This window comes from Mesoplodon mirus (assembly GCF_964341445.2).
Source record: "Mesoplodon mirus genome assembly, chromosome: 2".
In the NCBI taxonomy this organism is placed as follows: Eukaryota; Metazoa; Chordata; class Mammalia; order Artiodactyla; family Ziphiidae; genus Mesoplodon; species Mesoplodon mirus.
In genome coordinates this window covers 225,571,420-225,591,125 of record NC_138977.1, presented here as the reverse complement: position 1 = coordinate 225,591,125, position 19,706 = coordinate 225,571,420, and the positions used below count along the sequence as shown (strand labels likewise).

The 19,706-nt window shown below is 41.3% G+C and overlaps 1 protein-coding gene across 2 annotated transcripts in view; it reads left to right on the top strand.

Annotated features, from left to right (window-relative positions):
* The window catches only part of LOC309813226 ((E2-independent) E3 ubiquitin-conjugating enzyme FATS), a gene marked incomplete at both ends in the record, with an annotated part of 240,926 nt that overhangs the window by 19,089 nt on the left and 202,131 nt on the right, over positions 1-19,706 (top strand). For both annotated transcript variants that reach the window (XM_082637849.1, XM_082637848.1), the window contains one exon: positions 6,592-6,664. In XM_082637849.1, coding sequence (XP_082493975.1) covers positions 6,592-6,664 — 73 coding nt within the window. The remainder of the gene's footprint in view (positions 1-6,591; positions 6,665-19,706) is intronic.

Below are 19,706 nucleotides of genomic sequence, written 5' to 3'. Positions count from 1 at the left end.
AAATGGCCAATAAGCACATGAAAAGATGCTCAGCATCACTAATCGTTAGGGAAAATGCAAATGAAAACTACAATGAGGTAACTACCCCACACCTATTAGAATGGTTACTATGAAAAAAAACCACCCCAGAATATAAAAAGTGTTGGTGAGGGGGTGGGAAACAGAACACTTGGGCCCGGTTGGTGGGAATGCAAATGGTACAGCCTCTGTGAATAACAGTATGTTGGTTCCTCAAAAAATTAAAAATAGAATTGTCATATGATTCAGCAATTCCACTCCTGGGTACATATCCAAAAATATTGAAAGCAAGATCTTAAAGAGATATTTGTATAGCATTTGTACAGCATTATTCACAATAGGTTAAAACATGGAAGCAACTTAAGTGTGTCTGTAGACAGATGAATGAATAAGCAAAATGTGGTGTATACGTATGATGGCGTATTATTCAGTCTTAAAAAAGGACAAACTTATGGTTACCAAGTGGGAAAGGAGGGGAGGGATAAATTGGGAGATAGGGCTTGACATATGCACATTACTATGTATAAAATAGATAACTAACAAGAACCTACTGTATAGCACAGGGAACTCTACTCAATACTCTGTAATGACCTATATGGCAAAAGAATCTAAAAAAGAGTGGGTATATGTACATGTATAACTGATTCACTTTGCTGTACAGCAGAAACTAACACGACATTGTAAATCAACTAGACTCCAATAAAAATTAATTAAAGAAAGGAAATTCTGACATGGGGTACAACGTGGATGAACCTTGAGGACATTACATTAAGTGAGATAAGCGAGTTACCAAAAGACAAATACTGTATGATTCCACTTGTGTGAGGTGCTTAGACTAGTCAGAATCATAGAGACAGAAAGTAGAATGGTGGTTGCCACAGGCTGGGGAGTGGGGGAAGGGAGAGCTATTGTTTAATGGGTATAGAGTTTCAGCTTTACAAGATTAAAAGAATTATGGAGATGGATGTTGGTGATGGTTGTACAATAATGTGAATGTATTTAACACCAGTGAACCATACACTTAAAAATGGTTACGGTGCTAAATTTTATGTGAAGTATATTTAACCACAATAACGAGAATTAAAATTTAAAAAATAAACCTATCACATGTTAGGCTTTGTAAAATATAGTTGCAAAACGTTGCATCTTACACAGGCAGCAGCTAATTTCAGCTCATGAATCAAGGCTCCAGAGACAAGGCTGTAATCTAAAGTGTATACAAGACTAAGCTTTAACACATAACTGAACATAAGGCACTGACTTGCCTTGTTCGGAAATCACCAAAGCTTGCCTGTCACTTATAAAATAATATCCACATTGGCATAGCATTCAAGGCTGCCATGATACGTTGTTATGTCCACAGATGTGCAGATGTGGAGATTCTAGAGTGGATCATGAGCATTGTTGTAATGTTAATGGATACATTAACACATGTGCTCCGACCTACAAAGCCAGCCCCTGCTGTAGGGTATTTTGGATGCTTCCAGTGTTTTGTCATAATGAGTCAGACTGCAGAAATGTCTTTTGTGCGTATGACTTTATATATATTTTTTTAATTTTTTATTGAAATATAGTTGATTTACAATGTTGTGTTAGTTTCAGGTGTACAGCAAAGTGATTCAGTTATATATACACATATAAGTATATGTATTCTTTTTTTATATACTCTTCCATTATAGGTTATTATAAGATATTGAGTATAGTTGCCTGTGCTGTACAGTAGGTCCTTGTTGGTTTTCTGTTTTACATATAGTAGTGTGTATCTGTTAATCCCAAACTCCTAATTTATCCCTCTCCCACCCCCGCTTAACTATATTTTGAATTAGTTAGAAATCCAAGGGTTTTAAGCTGGGGAGGGACACAATCAGATTTGCTTTATAGAAACATGACTGGGGATGCTGTGGAGGGAGGAGGCTGCTGGAATGTGTGGTCTTGGCAGGAATTCTGAGGCCCTCCATGGAAGCGGTGGGGAGAAGGAGGCGGAGATGCAACGTGGAGATATTTAGGGAACGTATCCCACCGGCGCCGTTGGTACAGCACATCCTCTGGAGCTGGCTGGTGGGTGGGGCCGGGAGAGCACAGCGAGAATAGTGAGAAGAATTTCCGTGTCATAGGTCAGAATGGCTCAGTCGAGGCTGTGCTAAACTGAGACCTGGTGGGGCACGAGGCAGAGGGACAGAGAGTGTGGCCAACAAGGTTTGGGGCCAGTGGGAAGGTGAAAGGTGGAAAGCACCGTGTGTTTGTGGAGGGAAATTTTTGGTTTCGTTTTTAAGCTAAGAAAGATTTTGGTGGCGTCTAAAATATGATACAAATGAACTCATTTACAAAACAGAAACAGACTCACAGACCTAGAAAGTGAACTTACGGTTAGCAAAGGGGAAAGGAGTGGGGGAGGGATAAATTAGGAGTTTGGGATTCGCAGATACACACTACTGTACATAAAAGAGATAAAGAACAAGGCCCTACTGTAGAGCACAGGGAACTATATCCAATATCCTGTAATAAACCATAATGCAAAAGAATATGATAAAAGAATATATATACACACACATGCCTACACACACACGTATAACTGAATCACTTTGCTGTACACCTGAAACTAACACAACCTTGTAAAGCAACTATACTTCAGTTAAAAAAATAAAATAGAAAAGAAAGGTTTGGACATGGTTAGAAACATTGAGGAGGGCAAAGTTGAAGACGGAGAGGAGGGGGGGACCCTTGATGGTGCACAGTCTCCGAGGAGATGGGACAGTGGATTCTAAAGGCCACTGTGCCACTTAACTTGGGGAGGAAGCTTTGCTTTTGTTAATTCATTGCTTGGTTAATTCTTCCATCCTTTTTTAAACAAATATTTATTGAAAGTCTACTATGCATCTAGCCCTATTAGGAGCCAGGATACAATGGCAAGTGAGGCCAAGATAATTTTATTCTCAGAGGGGTTAGAGCCTAGGGGAGAAACAGACATCGTGTGAACAGATTCACACAAGTCAATGCGTGCTTACAAGTGAGTGCTCTGAAGGGAAAGAATGCTCCTGTAAGAGCTTATAAATCAGAAACTGAGTTTTGAGAGTGGTGTATGGAGGGACACACGAGCAGGTCATGCGAGCAGGGTCAGAGGAGGACCAGGGAAAGAACACGCTGTGCAGATGAAACAACAGGTGCAAAGGCCCTGTGGTAGGGGGGAGAATTCGATTCAAGGGGATGAGGGAAGCTCACACAGCACATGTGGCCAGGAGAGGGGTGCCCAATGATGCCCAGAGATCAGCGGGCGCAGACTACACAGGGCTCTTCTGATGCTCTGTCCTAAGGGCAATGGAAGGTATTGTCTTCTGCAGGAAGGGATTTCAGTCAGCAACCCACAGAGCGTAGAGCCAAAGCCACATGTCTCCAGGACGTCGCTGGTGGACTGAGAGCCGGGGTCAGGTGATGTCTGAGGTTCCTGAATCGCCCTGTTGTTGGGAATTCTGGGTTTCTGTAATACCCAGAACCTGTACCAGACGGTTCCAGGCTTCGGAGAGGCCAGGCATTTATAGAGGGCTGCGGGGCTGAGTCAGCTTGTTATCGACTGCCAGTCACTGGGACCCGAGAGAGAGAAAAATTGTCCTCGGTTGGAACCAGTACACTTTAGTGCTTGTAACTTCACACACTCTGGGGCTGGGCTCTCTATCAGCGTTGCTTGGTGCACAGGGGAATTGCTGGGCAGACCTGATTCCGAGTCAGGTTCCAGGTCACCTGACTTGTGAGGCTTGATGGAGTTACTTTAAAAAATACACAGAAAACTCTTTCTGAAAAGAGCCATACAAGACAACGACCCTGGAGAGAGGAAGCTTAAAATCTCTGCTGGACTGGAGTCTCCCTGCACTGCTTCCTCCGCAGATAGCTTCCGGAACAGGGGACTGATTCTGTTTGAAGCAGCAGAGAGAGAACTCACTTCTTCTCCTAAATTTAGGATTTAAATTACTTTCCATCCTCATGTCTACTGTGTTGCACTTTTGTTTCCTTCCTGAAAAGTTTTCGTGTGTGTTTCTTATGACATGTCTATGCTAAGTCTGAGAAAAGGACATATGTAAGTGTGATAGCTATATAAGCACAGCCAGGTACAGTCAAATAACCAAACAATAATACTTAGTAAAAATAACAATTTTTAATTTTTTTCTTTTAAAAAAATGTTATTGAAATATGGTTGATTTGCAACGTTGTATTAGTTTCAGGTATACAGCAAAGTGATTCAGTTTTGTATATATATATATATATATATATATATATATATATATATATATATATACATATGTTCTTTTTCAGATTCTCTTCCATTGTAGGTTATTACAAGATATTGAGTATAGTTCCCTGTGCTATACATTAGGTCCTTGTTGGTTATCTATTTTATGTATAGTAGTGTGTATATGTTAATCCCAAACTCCTAATTTATTCCCCCAGCACTTCCCCTTCGGTAACCATAAGTTTGTTCTCTAAGTCTGTGAGTCTATTTCTGTTTTGTAAATAAGTTAATTTGTATCATTTTCTTTAGATTCCACATATAAGTGATATCAATGATACTTGTCTTTTTCTGTCTGACTTCACTTAGTATGATAATCTCTAGGTCCCTCCATGTTGCTGCAAATGGCATGATTTCATTCTTTTTTATGGCTGAGTAATATTCCATTGTGTATATGTACCACATCTTCTTTATCCATTCTTCTGTCAATGGACACTTAGTTTGCTTCCACATCTTGGCTACTGTAAATAGTGTTGCTGTGAACACTGGGGTGCATGTGTCTTTTTGAATTATAATAGTAACAGTATTTGGAACATGCTGGCTAAACGCTCAGGTGCTTGGGTTTGACAAGCCTGGTCTGAATCCTGCCTGTGTCACCAGGTACCTGGTGGGGGACCTTAGCTTTGACTTTCTCAGCTGCCATAGCAGGGCTGAGAGCAGCATGTGTTTCTAACAGCTGTGAGAATTCAGTGAGATGATGTATGGAAAGCACAGAGCACAGCACTGGCCCATATGAAATCTCGATAACTGTCAGCAGTTCTTCTTATGTTTATTATAATTAATAATCATATTACCAATTGGCAGTGGCTGAGTGAGGCCCAGGGGGGAGGAGCCTGAAAAGTGGCAGAAAATGCTATGTAACTCTTTAATTCTCCCCATCTCAGCCCAGCCCCAGTCTGGGTCCTGTCCCATTCTTTCTCTTTCACTGTGAAGTCTCAGAGGCCAGGCTCCTGCTTGGAACAGAAGAATTGTTTGCTTGTAGCTTCCTCTCAGCTATCCCCAAACTGGTTGCCCAGATGCTGGGGATGTGAAGGGGCCAAAAACGAGACGTGAGCAACAAAAAGCTTAACTCCCCCCTGGGTCTAAGCAGTTTACTGGGGTTCAGAATTAGAGGCTGGCTGCAGCTCCATGACTGTGTAGCCTCTTCAGATCAGGATAAGATTACTACTTGGGGGGGGTCCAAAGAGTTATTCTCCAGCTTTGGGGAAAGGTCACGGGCTATTCAGAGGGATGATGGGCGTGCAGGGAGACCCCATGAGGAATAGGTTCTCTGGAGTCTGATTAGAAGTTGATAAATCAGAACCGAAAGACTCACCCACAGCGAACTGCTCTTTGAATAAACTTATAAACCTTTGTTGTTTGGCAGAGAAAGTCAGTATCCTGATCATGCTTGCAGACGGCAGAACACTTTTGTATACGTTAATCTTATTTTCTTTGGGCCTTGAAGGTTAATTTTTGAAATTTGATGGCTCATGATTAATCAGTTTATCAATATTTATCGAATGTCCAATTTTAGCTCAACACCCATTCAGCACTTTGCTGGGAGAGAAAAGAAATATGAGATGTGGTTCTTTGATGTACTAGCAAAATTCATGGCAAAATCCATGTTCACTGATTAGTTTTTCTCCCTCCCTGCTTCCTTCTTGTGCATTTTGCAATCATCAGAAAGAGACCCTTTACAAATGAATGTATTCACAAAACAGAAAGAGACTCACAGATATAGAAAACAAACTTATGGTTACCAAAGGGGGAAGGATGGGGAGGGGTAAATTAGGAGGTTGGGATTAACACATACACACTACTGTATATAAAATAGAGAACGAACAAGGACCTACTGTATAGCACAGGGAATTCTACTCAGTATTTTGTAATAACCTATAAGGGAAAAGAATCTGAAAAAGAATAGATATGTGTGTGTGTGTATACACACACACACACACACACACACATATAGCTGAATCACTGTGCTGTGCACCTGAAACTAACATGATACTGTAAATCAACTAGATTTCTATAAAAATAATAATACTTTTCTTCAATACCCAGAAAAGCCACAAGCAGAAAAAAAAAAAAAAAAAGGAAAAAGATAACCACCTTTAATTCATTGGCAGAGTTAACACAGGAGAAATGGAAATAAGTATATTCATTACAATCTGCAATCCTTTCTCAGGAGAAAGGAGAGATTCTAGGGACATTTCTTGATTTTTTTTTTAATCCAGTAACACACATTACTGAAGATTATATATCTGGCAAATAAGAATATAAAACTGGGAAGGTTTCTGTTTATCTTCCAGATCCACAGTCGGCTTTTCTCATCCCCCAAAGATCACTCTGCCTGGGAAAGAAACGAGAGTCTTTCAAATCCAGGTAAAGAACTCATCGCTGACCGGGTGGCACTCCCCCGAAGCCTTTATTTAGTCTCTCTCTCCTTTATTTTTATTAATAGTGAAATGTGCTTTGGAGACTAGTCTTCCCCCAAACGTGAAATGAGAGCTCAGTGACTCCGACAAGATTTGAAGCTGATTTGAATTTCCAAACACACAGGCTTTTAGGCTGGCAGTCTCTGAAAAAACAAACAACGCAGAAGAAATATTGGTTGCCTTAGGTAATGCCTTCAGAAGCCAAGATTACCCCAGATCGCTGAGCATGCGGGGGTTAGGCCAGCGTGGAGCAGGGACAAATGTGGAATCTTCTCAGAGCTGGAGCCAGTGCAATTGAAACATAGGCACAGTGTCTGTGCGTTCATAAATCACTTTTTATGAAGCTTCAATTCATAGGCACTCAACTGTAGAAACACTAGGTGAAATGGTTCTAGTCCCTAACTTTAAGTTTGTTAATGTAAATGGCATGAAGCTGAGCTTTTTTACTCCCTTTCATGAGAGAAATCATATGGGTGTAGGTCAAATTTCTGATGGTCTTGTAATAAGACTGCTGGGTTAATAGAATATTTCTATTCAGAGACTGTAGCAAAAATTCTGAAAGAATTGTTTTTCACATAGCAAATTCAATTTTTTAATCTCCATTTGAATTTAAGTTTGTAAATGTGACTGATACGTTGGTATCAATGTGTGTGTGTGTGTGATCACACACACACACACACACACACACACACACATTTGTAGCCTCTCTTTTCATTACCCCTCACCACCTGCCTATATCAAAAGTATCAGGGGTCTGAAATCCTTTCCTTAACTGACACAGTCAACCCAAGACAAAAATATTATTAAAGAAGCTTTCCTAGTTAATCCTTTGTGGAGCCACCACAGCCTGGTTTATAAGCTTATTCTTTAGTAGTGGCAGCTTTTTAGTTTGGATCCTTTAAAAACCTAGCCCAGAAATTGCTTGTAGTAAGAAGGTGAATCCACAGATAGAAGTTTCTGGTAGTGTGGGCAGCAGGCTCAGGAAGCACACTGGCCACCGGCACCCCCACGGGGAGTTTGGGGACATTGGGAAGAATGCCACGTTTCCTTGGGGCACTTGGAGGTGCCTGGGAGAACAGTCAGGCCCAGGGGACCTCATGTGGATGTGTCTGTCTTCTTTCCCTGAGGGCTAGGTCAGCTAAAACGGGCCTGCTCCAGCTCTTCCGACAGGGATGCCTGCTCACGTGGTAGTTAGCACAACTACCTAGAAACAAGCACAAGCTGGCCCTGAGACCAGAGGTTAAAGGTCCAGGCTGCAGGGAATGTGCCCAAGCAACCCTGGGTGAGCGGAAAGACACGTATCTCCTGGATTTCTTTCTTTCCTTTTAGATCAAAAGTTCTCCTTCTGGAAGAACACTTTTGAGGCAGTCTTAAAACTTGGGTATTCAGGCTGAAGGCAAGGAGTTGCTAAAGAATCATTCCCGACACTTGTTAAAGAGGGTAAGGCAGATTTTTTTCAGAGGGACTGCAACAGTGGGGTCTTACAGGAGGGGAGAGAGATTGGACTCAACTCCAAATACAAGGAAAAATGGGAGTTTATAGCCAAGGAGCAGGGAAGGGGTCAGTGGATGGAAGACTTCTAAGAGGAAACATCAGGGGTAAGGGGAATTTTGGCTAAAGTGACTTGACAGGTGGGGGATGAGGAATTTGATCAGATATCAAGAACGGGGGATTTCCTCTAAATTGACCCAGCAGGATTCTTGCTAAAATCGGGCTAAACGGGCCAAAGACAGAACCCAAGAGTGTGGCCTTGTCGAAAAGAGTTCTCAGAGGAGACTGACTCAGGTCAAGAATGGTCTCTGTCGGAGTCGGTGCATGTGTGGGCACCGTGCTTCCGTGGGGGGCTGACTCCTTGAGGAGACATTTATGCCCTCCGCATCTTCCCACAAGGTCATTCCCACCTGTTAAAGGGAAATTGCACTGGACACTGGTTGAAAGCCGCAAGACAGATTTTATTTGAGCTGCTGCAGCAGGGGAGAGATTCCAGTGCAGCACCGAGCTCAACTCTGAGTACGGCAGGCACCTGGGGACCTACAGCTGATGGGGGGAGTGAGCGACGCAGCGGATGGAGAGTTACCGAGAAGAACTTGATTAGATATCACAGGTCAGGGAGATTCTTGTGAAACCAGCTTAGCAGGATTTGAATAAAACTAGACTCAATGGGATTCTTGGACCTGACCGGCCAAGGCAGCAGGCCTAGATGAAGCCTGGTCGGGAAGAGGGCTCAGAGGAGTCCGACTAAAGTTTGGTCCAGGAGGGAGACCTGTCACACCTCTTCTACGAAAATTGGCCTGAGCTGTTCCCTGTGCCCTTTGAACTCTCTGTGGTCCAACTTGCTCCCTCAGGAAAGAACAAGGAAGTTTGGTTCAGGAATTAGACTTCCTGTACCCACGCTCCTGAGGAGGGCTCAGTGCAAGAATGAGACCTCTCTCAGCCCCCTGGGCTTTGGGAAACCCAGAGAGCAGAGTTTTAGGTCAGGTTTGGGGTTGCAAGGACCAGAACCACACTATTGACAACAAAAGAAAAACGGTTGTAAGGAAACCAGTGAACTTTGTAGGAGAACAGGCCACCGGGTTGCACAAAGTACAGGAACCAAGGGGGCTCCGTGGGACCCAGTAGCAAGAGTGTGGCCCTTCACTTAGAGCCGCGGTAACAGGATCTGTGCCTGACTCTTGCAGCCCATGTCTTTCAGTTAACCTTCTCAGGCTCCATCCTGAGTCAATCATCCCGGGTTAGGAGGCAAGGTCAGATGTTAGAAACCTGGCTTCTGGGCATCCAGCCTTATGGGTGCCTGGCTAACAGGGCAGTTCTCCCAGAAGGAGTCCACAGGCCAAGCTAATGCCCCAAAGGCATAAGTAGGCCCACAGAATCTCAAGTTTGAGAGGGGCCATGGAGGTCGTTTTGTCCAATTTCTTCCTGTTACCTGACATCTGAAACCCCTCCACCTCCTGCCCTCGCAGGAGTGAGGAAGCCTCTGCAGAGGAGGCCGACCACACAGTAAGCCCCAAGGCCAGGGGACTCGCTCTATTTGAAGGTAGCTCATGACTTGCTCACACAGCTGCAATTGTTAGAAAGCTTTTCTATTGTGTTGAGCCGAAATGAATAACCTTCTTTATTTTTAATCTGTACTGAGTAGGCAAAGAGACCCATTAAATATTTTTAAGTTGCTGGAATATGTGGTCTGATCTGTGTTCTAGGAAGACAACTGTATTGTGATATTTTAGGAAGGCGATGACATAGGGTTTAGGCCAGGGCAGGGGCAGGGGATGCTGGGACCGTTGGAGCACTGGGAAATGGCAAAATTATTTACAAGTGGTTGCATAAGGGAGGAGTTAAAGATGTTTCTGGGCAAATAGCTCTACCATCCACGGGGAAGGAAATTCAGGATTCAACGGCTGGTGCTGGTGGGGGCATCTGAATTTGTGGGGTTTGGATGCTCTGCATCTGAGAGACCATCTGTCCTAGATGTCTGTGAAGCAGCTGGAAATTTGGTGTCAAGATCCAGGGAAAGGTCAGGGTTATCGATCTCGATGTGATCGTCATTTACAGGTGGGTGATGTGAGAAACCAGGAGAACAGTTGAGATGAGTGCAGGAGCCAGTGTGTGAAGTGGGAAGAGAGTGGGCTACAAAGCCTAAGGTGCCCACAGGCATGGGGTGGGAAGAGGTGTAAGTTGAGGTCCAGTGCCAGTGTTGACCTTGCCCTCAATTTGTCCTTTATTTTTGGAAAAGTCTCTCCACTTCCTCAGGTCTCAGACAACGGTGGTTTAGACTTCACCCGTGTCCAGGGGGCGGCTCTAACACTCAGTGATGTGGGTAGCAGTCTCTGTTACAGAAGCTAGATCAGAGGTATTTGGTCCAGTTGGACCTCAGAGTGCTCATGCAGGACATCTGAAGTGAATGTCATCGCTGAATTTTCATTTTTGTTTCCTTCATTTGCCCAATGCAACTATTCACTGCCTTGGTCATTGGAAATTCCAGAACTGGGGAGGGCAGAGATTTGATTTCTTATGGTAAAATTGTCCTCTTGTCCAGGCCTTTGAAATCTCTTGGCCAGGGTAAAATTTCAGTTTACTGTGATTAATGGGCTCCTAACACTAAGGGAGAAAAAATTGTAGGAAGGATGAGTATTTCTTTTTTTTTTTTTTATGTCTATTATTTATTTATTTATTTATTCTTATTAGTCATCCATTTTATACACATCAGTGTATACATGTCAATCCCAATCTCCCAATTCATCACACACACCCCCACCCCACTGCCGCTTTCCCCACTTGGTGTCCATACGTTTTTTCTCTACTTCTGTGTCTCAATTTCTGCTCTGCAAACTGGTTCATCGGTACCATTTTCTAGGTTCCACATATATGTGTTAATATACGATATTTGTTTTTCTCTTTCTGACTTACTTCATTCTGTATGACAGTCTCTAGATGCATCCACATCTCTACAAATGACCCAATTTTGTTCCTTTTTATGGTTGAGTAATATTCCATTGTATATATGTATACATCTTCTTTATCCATTTGCCTGTCGATGGGCATTTAGGTTGCCTCCATGACCTGGCTATTGTAAATAGTGCTGCAGTGAACATTGGGGTGCATGTGTCTTTTTGAATTATGCTTTTCTCTGGGTATATGCCCAGTAGTGGGATTACTGGGTCATATGGTAGTTCTATTTTTAGTTCTTTAAGGAACCTCCATACTGTTCTCCATAGTGGCTGTATCAATTTACATTCTCACCAACAGTACAAGAGGGTTCCCTTTTCTCCACACCCTCTCCAGCATTTGTTGTTTGTAGATTTTCTGATGATGCTCATTCTAACTGGTGTGAGGTGATAACTCATTGTAGTTTTGATTTGCATTTCTCTAATAATTAGTGATGTTGAGCAGCTTTTCATGTGCCTCTTGTCTTCTTTGGAGAAATGTCTATTTAGGTCTTCTGCCCATTATTGGATTGGGTTGTTCGTTTTTTTAATATTGAGCTGCATGAGCTGTTTATATATATTGGAGATTAATCCTTTCACTGATGATTCTTTTGCAAATATTCTCTCCCATTCTGATGGTTGTCTTTTCGTCTTGTTTATGGTTTCCTTTGCTGTGCAAAAGCTTTGAAGTTTCATTAGGTCTCATTTGTTTATTTTTGTTTTTATTTCCATTACTCTAGGAGGTGGATCAAAAAAGATCTTGCTGTGATTTATGTCAAAGAGTGTTCTTCCTATGTTTTCCTCTAAGAGTTTTACAGTGCCTGGTCTTACATTTAGGTCTCGAATCCATTTTGAGTTTATTTTTGTGTATGGTGTTAGGGAGTGTTCTAATTTCATTCTTTTACATGTAGCTGTCCAGTTTTCCCAGCACCACTATTGAAGAGACTGTCTTTTCTCCATTGTATATCCTTGCCTCCTTTGTCATAGATTAGTTGACCATAGGTGCGTGGGTTTATCTCTGGGCTTTCTATCCTGTTCCATTTCTGTTTTTGTGCCAGTACCATATTGTCTTGATTACTGTAGCTTTGTAGTATAGTCTGAAGTCAGGGAGTCTGATTCCTCCAGCTCTGTTTTTTCCCCTCAAGACTGCTTTGGCTATTCGGGGTCTTTTGTGTCTCCATACAAGTTTTAAGATTTTTTGTTCTAGTTCCGTAAAAAATGCCATTGGTAATTTGATAAGGATTGCACTGAATCTGTAGATTGCTTTGGGTAGGATAATCATTTTCACAGTATTGATTCTTCCAATCCAAGAACATGGTATATCTCTCCATCTGTTGGTATCATCTTTAATTTCTTTCATCAGTGTCTTATAGTTTTCTGCATACAGGTCTTTTGTCTCCCTTGGTAGTTTTATTCCTAGGTATTTCATACATTTTGTTGCAATGGGAAATGGGAGTGTTTCCTTAATTTCTCTTTCAGACTTTTCATCATTAGTGTATAGGAATGCAAGAGATTTCTGTGCATTAATTTTGTATCCTGCAACTTTACTAAATTCATTGATTAGCTCTAGTAGTTTTCTGGTGGCATCTTTAGGATTCTCTGTGTATAGTATCATGTCATCTGCAAACAGTGACAGTTTTACTTCTTCTTTTCCAATTTGTATTCCTTTTATTTCTTTTTCTTCTCTGACTGCCGTGGCTAGGACTTCCATAACTATGTTGAATAATAATGGTGAGAGAAGATATCCTTGTCTTGTTCCTGATCTCAGAGGCAATGCTTTCAGTTCTTCACCATTGAGAATGATGCTTGCTGTGGGTTTGTTGTATATGGCCTTCATTATGTTGAAGTAGGGTCCCTCTGTGCCCACTTTCTGGAGAGTTTTTATTGTAAGTGACTGTTGAATTTTGTCAAAAGATTTTTCTGCATCTATTGAGATGATCATATGGTTTTAATTCTTCAGTTTGTTAATATGGTGTATCACATTGATTGATTTATGTATATTGAAGAATTCTTGCATCCCTGGGATAAATCCCACTTGATCATGGTGTGTGATCCTTTTAATGTGTTGTTGGATTCTGTTTACTAGTATTTTGCTGAGGATGTTTGCATCTATATTCATCAGTAATATTGGTCTGTAATTTTCTTTTTTTGGAGTATCTTTGTCTGGTTTTGGTATCAGGGTGATGATGGCCTCATAGAATGAGTTTGGGAGTTTTCTCTGCAATATTTTGGAAGAGTTTGAGAAGGATGGGTGTTAGCTCTTCTCTAAATGTTTGATAGAATTTACCTGTGAAGCCATCTGGTCCCGGACTTTTGTTTGTTGGAAGGTTTTTAATTACAGTTTCAATTTCATTACTTTTGATTGGTCTGTTCATATTTTCTATTTCTTTCTGGTTCAGTCTTGGAAGGTTATACCTTTCTAAGAATTTGTCCATTTCTTCCAAGTTGTCCATTTTATTGGCATAGAGTTCCTTGTAGTAGTCTCTTAGTATGCTTTGTATTTCTGCGGTGTCTGTTGTAACTTCTCCTTTTTCATTTCTAATTTTATTGATTTTAGTCCTCTCCTTCTTTTTCTTGATGAGTCTGGCTAATGGTTTATCAATTTTGTTTATCTTCTCAAAGAACCAGCTTTTCATTTTATTGATCTTTGCTATTGTTTTCTTTGTTTCTATTTCATTTATTTCTGCTCTGATCTTGATGATTTCTTTCCTTCTGCTAACTTTGGGCATTGTTTGTCCTTCTTTCTCTAGTTCCTTTAGGTGTAAAGTTAGGTTGTTTATTTGAGATTTTTCTTGTTTCTTGAGGTAGGCTTGTATAGCTATAAACTTCCCTCTTAGAACTGCTTTTGCTGCATCCCATAGGTTTTGGATTGTCGTGTTTTCATTGTCATTTGTCTCTAGGTATTTTTTGATTTCCTCTTTGATTTTTTTCATTGATCTCTTGGTTATTTAGTAATGTATTGTTTAGCCTCCATGTGTTTGTGTTTTTTATGTTTTTTTCCCTGTAATTGATTTCTAATCTCATAGCATTGTGGTCAGAAAAGATGCTTGATATGATTTCAATTTTCTTAAATTTACTGAGGCTTGATATGTGACCCAAGATGTGATCTATCCTGGAGAATGTTCTGTGTGCACTTGAGAAGAAAGTGTAGTCTGCTGTTTTGGGATGGAATGTCCTATAAATATCAATTAAATCTATCTGGTCTGTTGTATCATTTAAAGCTTATGTTTCCTTATTAATTTTCTGTTTGGATGATCTGTCCAGTGATGTAAGTGAGATGTTAAAGTCCCCCACTATTATTGTGTTACTGTCGATTTCCTCTTTTATAGCTGTTAGCAGTTGCCTTATGTATCGAGGTGCTCCTATGTTGGGTGCATATATATTTATAATTGTTGTATCTTCTTCTTGGATTGATGCCTTGATCATTACATAGTGTCCTTCCTTGTCTCTTGTAACATTCTTTATTTTAAAGTCTATTTTATCTGATATGAGTATTGCTACTCCAGCTTTCTTTTGGTTTCCATTTGCATGGAATATCTTTTTTCATCCCCTCACTTTCAGCCTGGTCTGAAGTGGGTCTCTTGTAGACAGCATATATATGGGTCTTGTTTTTGTATCCATTCAGCAAGCCTGTGTCTTTTGGTTGAAGCATTTAATCAGTTCACGTTTAAGGTAATTATTGATATATATGTTCCTATGACCATTTTCTTAATTGTTTTGGGTTTGTTTTTGTAGGTCCTTTTCTTCTCTTGTGTTTCCCACTTAGAGAAGTTCCTTTAGCATTTGCTGTAGAGCTGGTTTGGTGGTGCTGAATTCTCTTAGCTTTTGCTTGTCTGTAAGGCTTTTGATTTCTCCATCGAATCTGAATGAGATCCTTGCTGGGTAGAGTAATCTTGGTTGTACATTTTCCCCTTTCATCACTTTAAGTATATCATGCCACTCCTTTCTGGCTTGTAGAGTTTCTGCTGAGAAATCAGCTGTTAACCTTATGGGAGTTCCCTTGTATGTTATTTGTCGTTTTTCCCTTGCTGCTTTAAATAGTTTTCCTTGTCATAATTTTTGCCAATTTGATTACTATGTGTTTCAGCGTGTTTCTCCTTGGGTTTATCCTGTATGGGACTCTGCGCTTCCTGGACTTGGGTGGCTCTTTCCTTTTCCATGTTAGGGAAGTTTTTGACTATAATCTCTTCAAATATTTTCTTGGGTCCTTTCTCTGTTCTCCTTCTGGGACCCCTATGATGTGAATGTTGTTGTGTTTAATGTTGTCCCAGAGATCTCTTAGGGTGTCTGCATTTCTTTTCATTCTTTTTTCTTAATTCTGTTCCACAGCAGTGAATTCCACCATTCTGTCTTCCAGGTCACTTATCCGTTCTTCTTCCTCAGTTATTCTGCTATTGATTCCTTCTAGTGTATTTTTCATTTCAGTTATTGTATTGTTCATCTCTGTGTTTGTTCTTTAATTCTTCTAGATGTTTGTTAAGCATTTCTTTCATCTTCTCTGTCTTTGCCTCCATTCTTTTTGTGAGGTCCTGGATCATCTTCACTATCATTATTCTGAATTCTTTTTCTGGAAGATTGCCAATCTCCATTTCATTTAGTTGTTTTTCTGGGGTTTTATCTTGTTCCTTCATCTGGTACATAGCCCTCTGCCTTTTCATCTTGTCTGTCTTTCTATGAATGTGTTCCACAGGCTGCAGGATTGTCATTCTTCTTGCTTCTGCTGTCTGCACTTTAGGATGACTATTTCTGCCCAGACTTACATCTGTTTTCAAAATCAGTGAGAGGTAGGAAGTCTCTTTCAAATTTCCATTCTGCGTATTATAAAAAGATTCTGTTTACAGTTTCGCCATCACTGTGTTACCTGTCTCCCTATGAGACTGCTTGCTCTAAGGATTTAGAAAGGATTAAGAAAATCAGGCTCACATTTAAGCCATTTCTGTGGAAATCACTTATAGGAAATGTATGTAAAGGGGATTGACGAAGGTTACTGTTTCAATTAGCAATTCACTTAGGTAAACAAGAAGGTGGAATAGCATGAAATTTTCTCCCTCCTGATCAATTAAGCCTGACCTTTACAAATGGCAGTTTTTAAAGGGTGGGTCTTTGATTGATGAGTGGGATGAAGTGATTATATTTCCACTTAAAACTTGAGGATAATTGTTCCTTTATACCAGCTTTTATAAGAACAGTGATTTGCTTCTGTCATAATCATAGTTTCAATTTTATTTCATAGAGTCAAACAGTTGCCCCAATAAAACACGTACGGTTGACCACGCTTTGAGGAAGGGTTGTTCTATTATACCTTAAAAACCACCCTGGATCTGATGTGGGTTGTGTTTTTTTTTTCTTCTGGATGTCATTTGTAATGCAGTTTCTCTACGAATGAGGTATAGAAGGGACACCACATTTTTATTTATTTATTTATTTAAATCGAACTGTAGTTGATTTACAATGTTGTCTTAGTTTCAGGTGTACAGTAAAGGGATTCAGTTATACATATATATAAATATATATACTCTTTTTAAATATTCTCTTCCATTATAGGTTTTACAAGGTGTTGAGTATAGTTCCCTGTGCTATACAGTAGGTTCTTGTTGGTTATCTATTTAATACATAGTAGTGTGTATCTGTTAATCCCAAACTCTTAATTTATCCCTCCACCATCCCCTTTCCCCCTTTGGTAACCATAAGTTTGTTTTCTATGTCTGTGAATCTGTTTCTGTTTCGTAAATAAGTTTACTTGAGGGACACCAAATTTATCTGTTTGTTTTCCCTGAAAAACCTGTTTTTTAAATTAAGGCTCTAATTGTTGGAGTAGAATGATGTGGATACTTTTTGTACAGAGCTGTTTTGATCACACTGTGCTTATCTGCCTTATTATAGATTCCTTCCTGCCCATGGGGAGGATTCCTCTCTTGAGCAATGTTTAAGAGTGTCTTTTAAAAAATTATTATTAGTTAATTTATTAATATATTTATTTTTGGTTGTCTTAGGTCTTTGTTGCTGCACGCAGGCTTTCTCTAGTTGTGACAAGCGGGGGCTACTTTTTGTTGCGGTGTGCGGGCTTCTCATTGTGGTGGCTTCTCTTGTTGCAGAGCACAGGCTCTAGGTGCGTGGGCTTCAGTAGTTGTGGCATACGGGCTCAGTAGTTGTGGTTCACGGGCTGTAGAGCGCAGGCTCAGCAGTTGTGGTGCACAGGCTAAGTTGCTCCGCGGCATGTGGAATCTTCCCGGACCAGGGCTTGAACCCATGTCCCCTGCACTGGCGGGCGGATTCTTAACCACTGCTCCACCAGGGATGTCCTTGTCTTTGGATTTTTCCAAGATTCTTTCAAGGGCTTTGTATGACAGGCACCTGTCCTGTGACTCAGCTTCCTTTGTTGAGAGGGACAGCCTTCCACTGAGCGTCTTCTTTCTGCTTTCTCCACCCAGCCTCCACCCTGTTCTGCAAGAGGGAGGTGGGAAAAAGCAGCACAACTCCTGGTACCCGGAGAAGAAAGGACATTTATTCCTGCTTTCTGAGCAAGACATAAAGAGACGTGTTTGGGTCAGTTATGCCAACTTGTATAGGACATTATTGGAAAGAAAATAGACCAAGTTGCTTTTGTCACAGGGACATGTGATGGTCCCTGTTTGTTCTCTGATGAATAACCATTCCGCTCACATCCCCTCCTGAATTCTGCTTAGAGGCTGCCTGGGTCTTGACCCTCAGTTTTGCTGCAATCACCAATAAATAGTGCAATAAGCAACTTTTTCCCCCTATACGAGTTTATGCCTCTAGCTTCATCTTTGCCCATCACCTGGTGCATAATCTAATTTTAAAAGTAATTGGTGAAATAATGTACTAAGCAAAGAGCTCAGCTGAAGATTACCCAGTTGTGTAGCTTTGTGTCGGAAAGAACTGCATCCAGGTGGATATAACTGCTTCCTCTCAGAGGCATGGACACTTAGTTACCGCCTCTTGTGTACTGAGGAGCAAAAGAACCTCATCCAGATCTGAGGAAGTCAGATGCTGGGGTGGACATGACATGGACAGTCCCTGAGGGCCACTGTGTCCTATTCTTAGAAAGGGGGAATGAGTTTCAATTCATTTCTCCCCAGAGGGTATGAGCCCTTCATCCACCGTGCAATCTCTCTAAGCTCAGGGTTGCTGTCCCATCTCAGAAATGGTACCACCATCCATCTGGTTGGCCAAGCTGGAACCCAAGGAGCCTTTCTGTGTCTCTCACAGTCCCACATCCAATCCCTGACTACATTGTTGTGATTTACCTCCTAATCATCTCTGGGATCCACCCTCTTCTCTCCATCCCTGCTGCCGTGTTGGTTGGACTCCTGCACTAGTCCATGCTTTATGCCTAGTCTCCACCTATAGATAGAATGAGCTGTTGAGGCCACGTTGCTCCCCACTTAAAAATCTTTCCATTCCTTTCAATTGCTCTTAGGATAAAGAAAGTTCTTAGTTTCTTTCATCAGCATCTTATAGTTTTCAAAGTACAGGTCTTTTGCCTCCTTAGGTAGGTTCATTCCTAGGTATTTTATTCTTTTTGATGCGATGATAAATAGGATTATTTCCTTAATTTCGCTTTCTGATTGTTCATTGTTAGTGTATAGACATGCAACAGACTTCTGTGTATTAATTTTGTATCTGTGAATTTACCGAATTCATTGATGAGGTCTAGTAGTTTTCTGGTAGCATCTTTAGGATTTTCTATGTATAGCATCATGTCATCTGTGAACAGTGACAGTTTTACTTCTTCTTTTCCAGTTTGGATACCTTTTATTTCTTTTTCTTCTCTGACTGCTGTGGCTAGGACTTCCAAAACTATGTTGAATAAACGTGGCAAGAGTGGGCCTCCTTGTTTTTTCCTGATCTTAGAGGAAATGCTTTCAGTTTTTCACTGTTGAGTATGATGTTAGCTGTGGGTTTGTCATATATGGCCTTTATTATGTTGAGGTAAGTTCCCTCTATGCCCACTTTCTGGAGAGTTTTTATCATAAATGGATGTTGAATTTTATTAAAAAGAAAAAATAAAGTTCTTGCTGTGGTCTGAAAGGCCCTGGGGGCCCTGGCCCCTGAGCTCCACCACCTCCACCTCCCTCTTTCTAATGCACTTGTGCTCTCTGTGAGCCTTCTGCTGTGGGATCCTTGTATTAATATTGTACGAGCTGGTCCTCCGGCTTGAGCTATGCCACTCCTTCCCTTCTCCCTAAGTGACCTTGACTCATCCTACAGATCCTCACCCGTATGCCCTAGGGAAGCCATCCCTGATCTCAAGACCAACCCCACCTCAGGTACCTGGAGTCCACCTTCCTCTCCTTTGCTGCCCTTGTCACAGTCACGTGATGTTTCTTTGTATTTGATGAATATCTGTCCCCTCATCCAGACTGTAAGCTGCACAAGAGCTTAGATTTTGCTTGCCAGCCCCCGTGCCAAGCCCAGGTGCTCTGTAAACACCTGTTTGGGGGATGAGCTGGCTGGTTGCAGGAGGGGGAGTCTGGAGAGCTGTGGGGACAGGGAATCAGACACATCACCACATCGAAAGGACTCTGAGGTGCCATGCTGAGACGT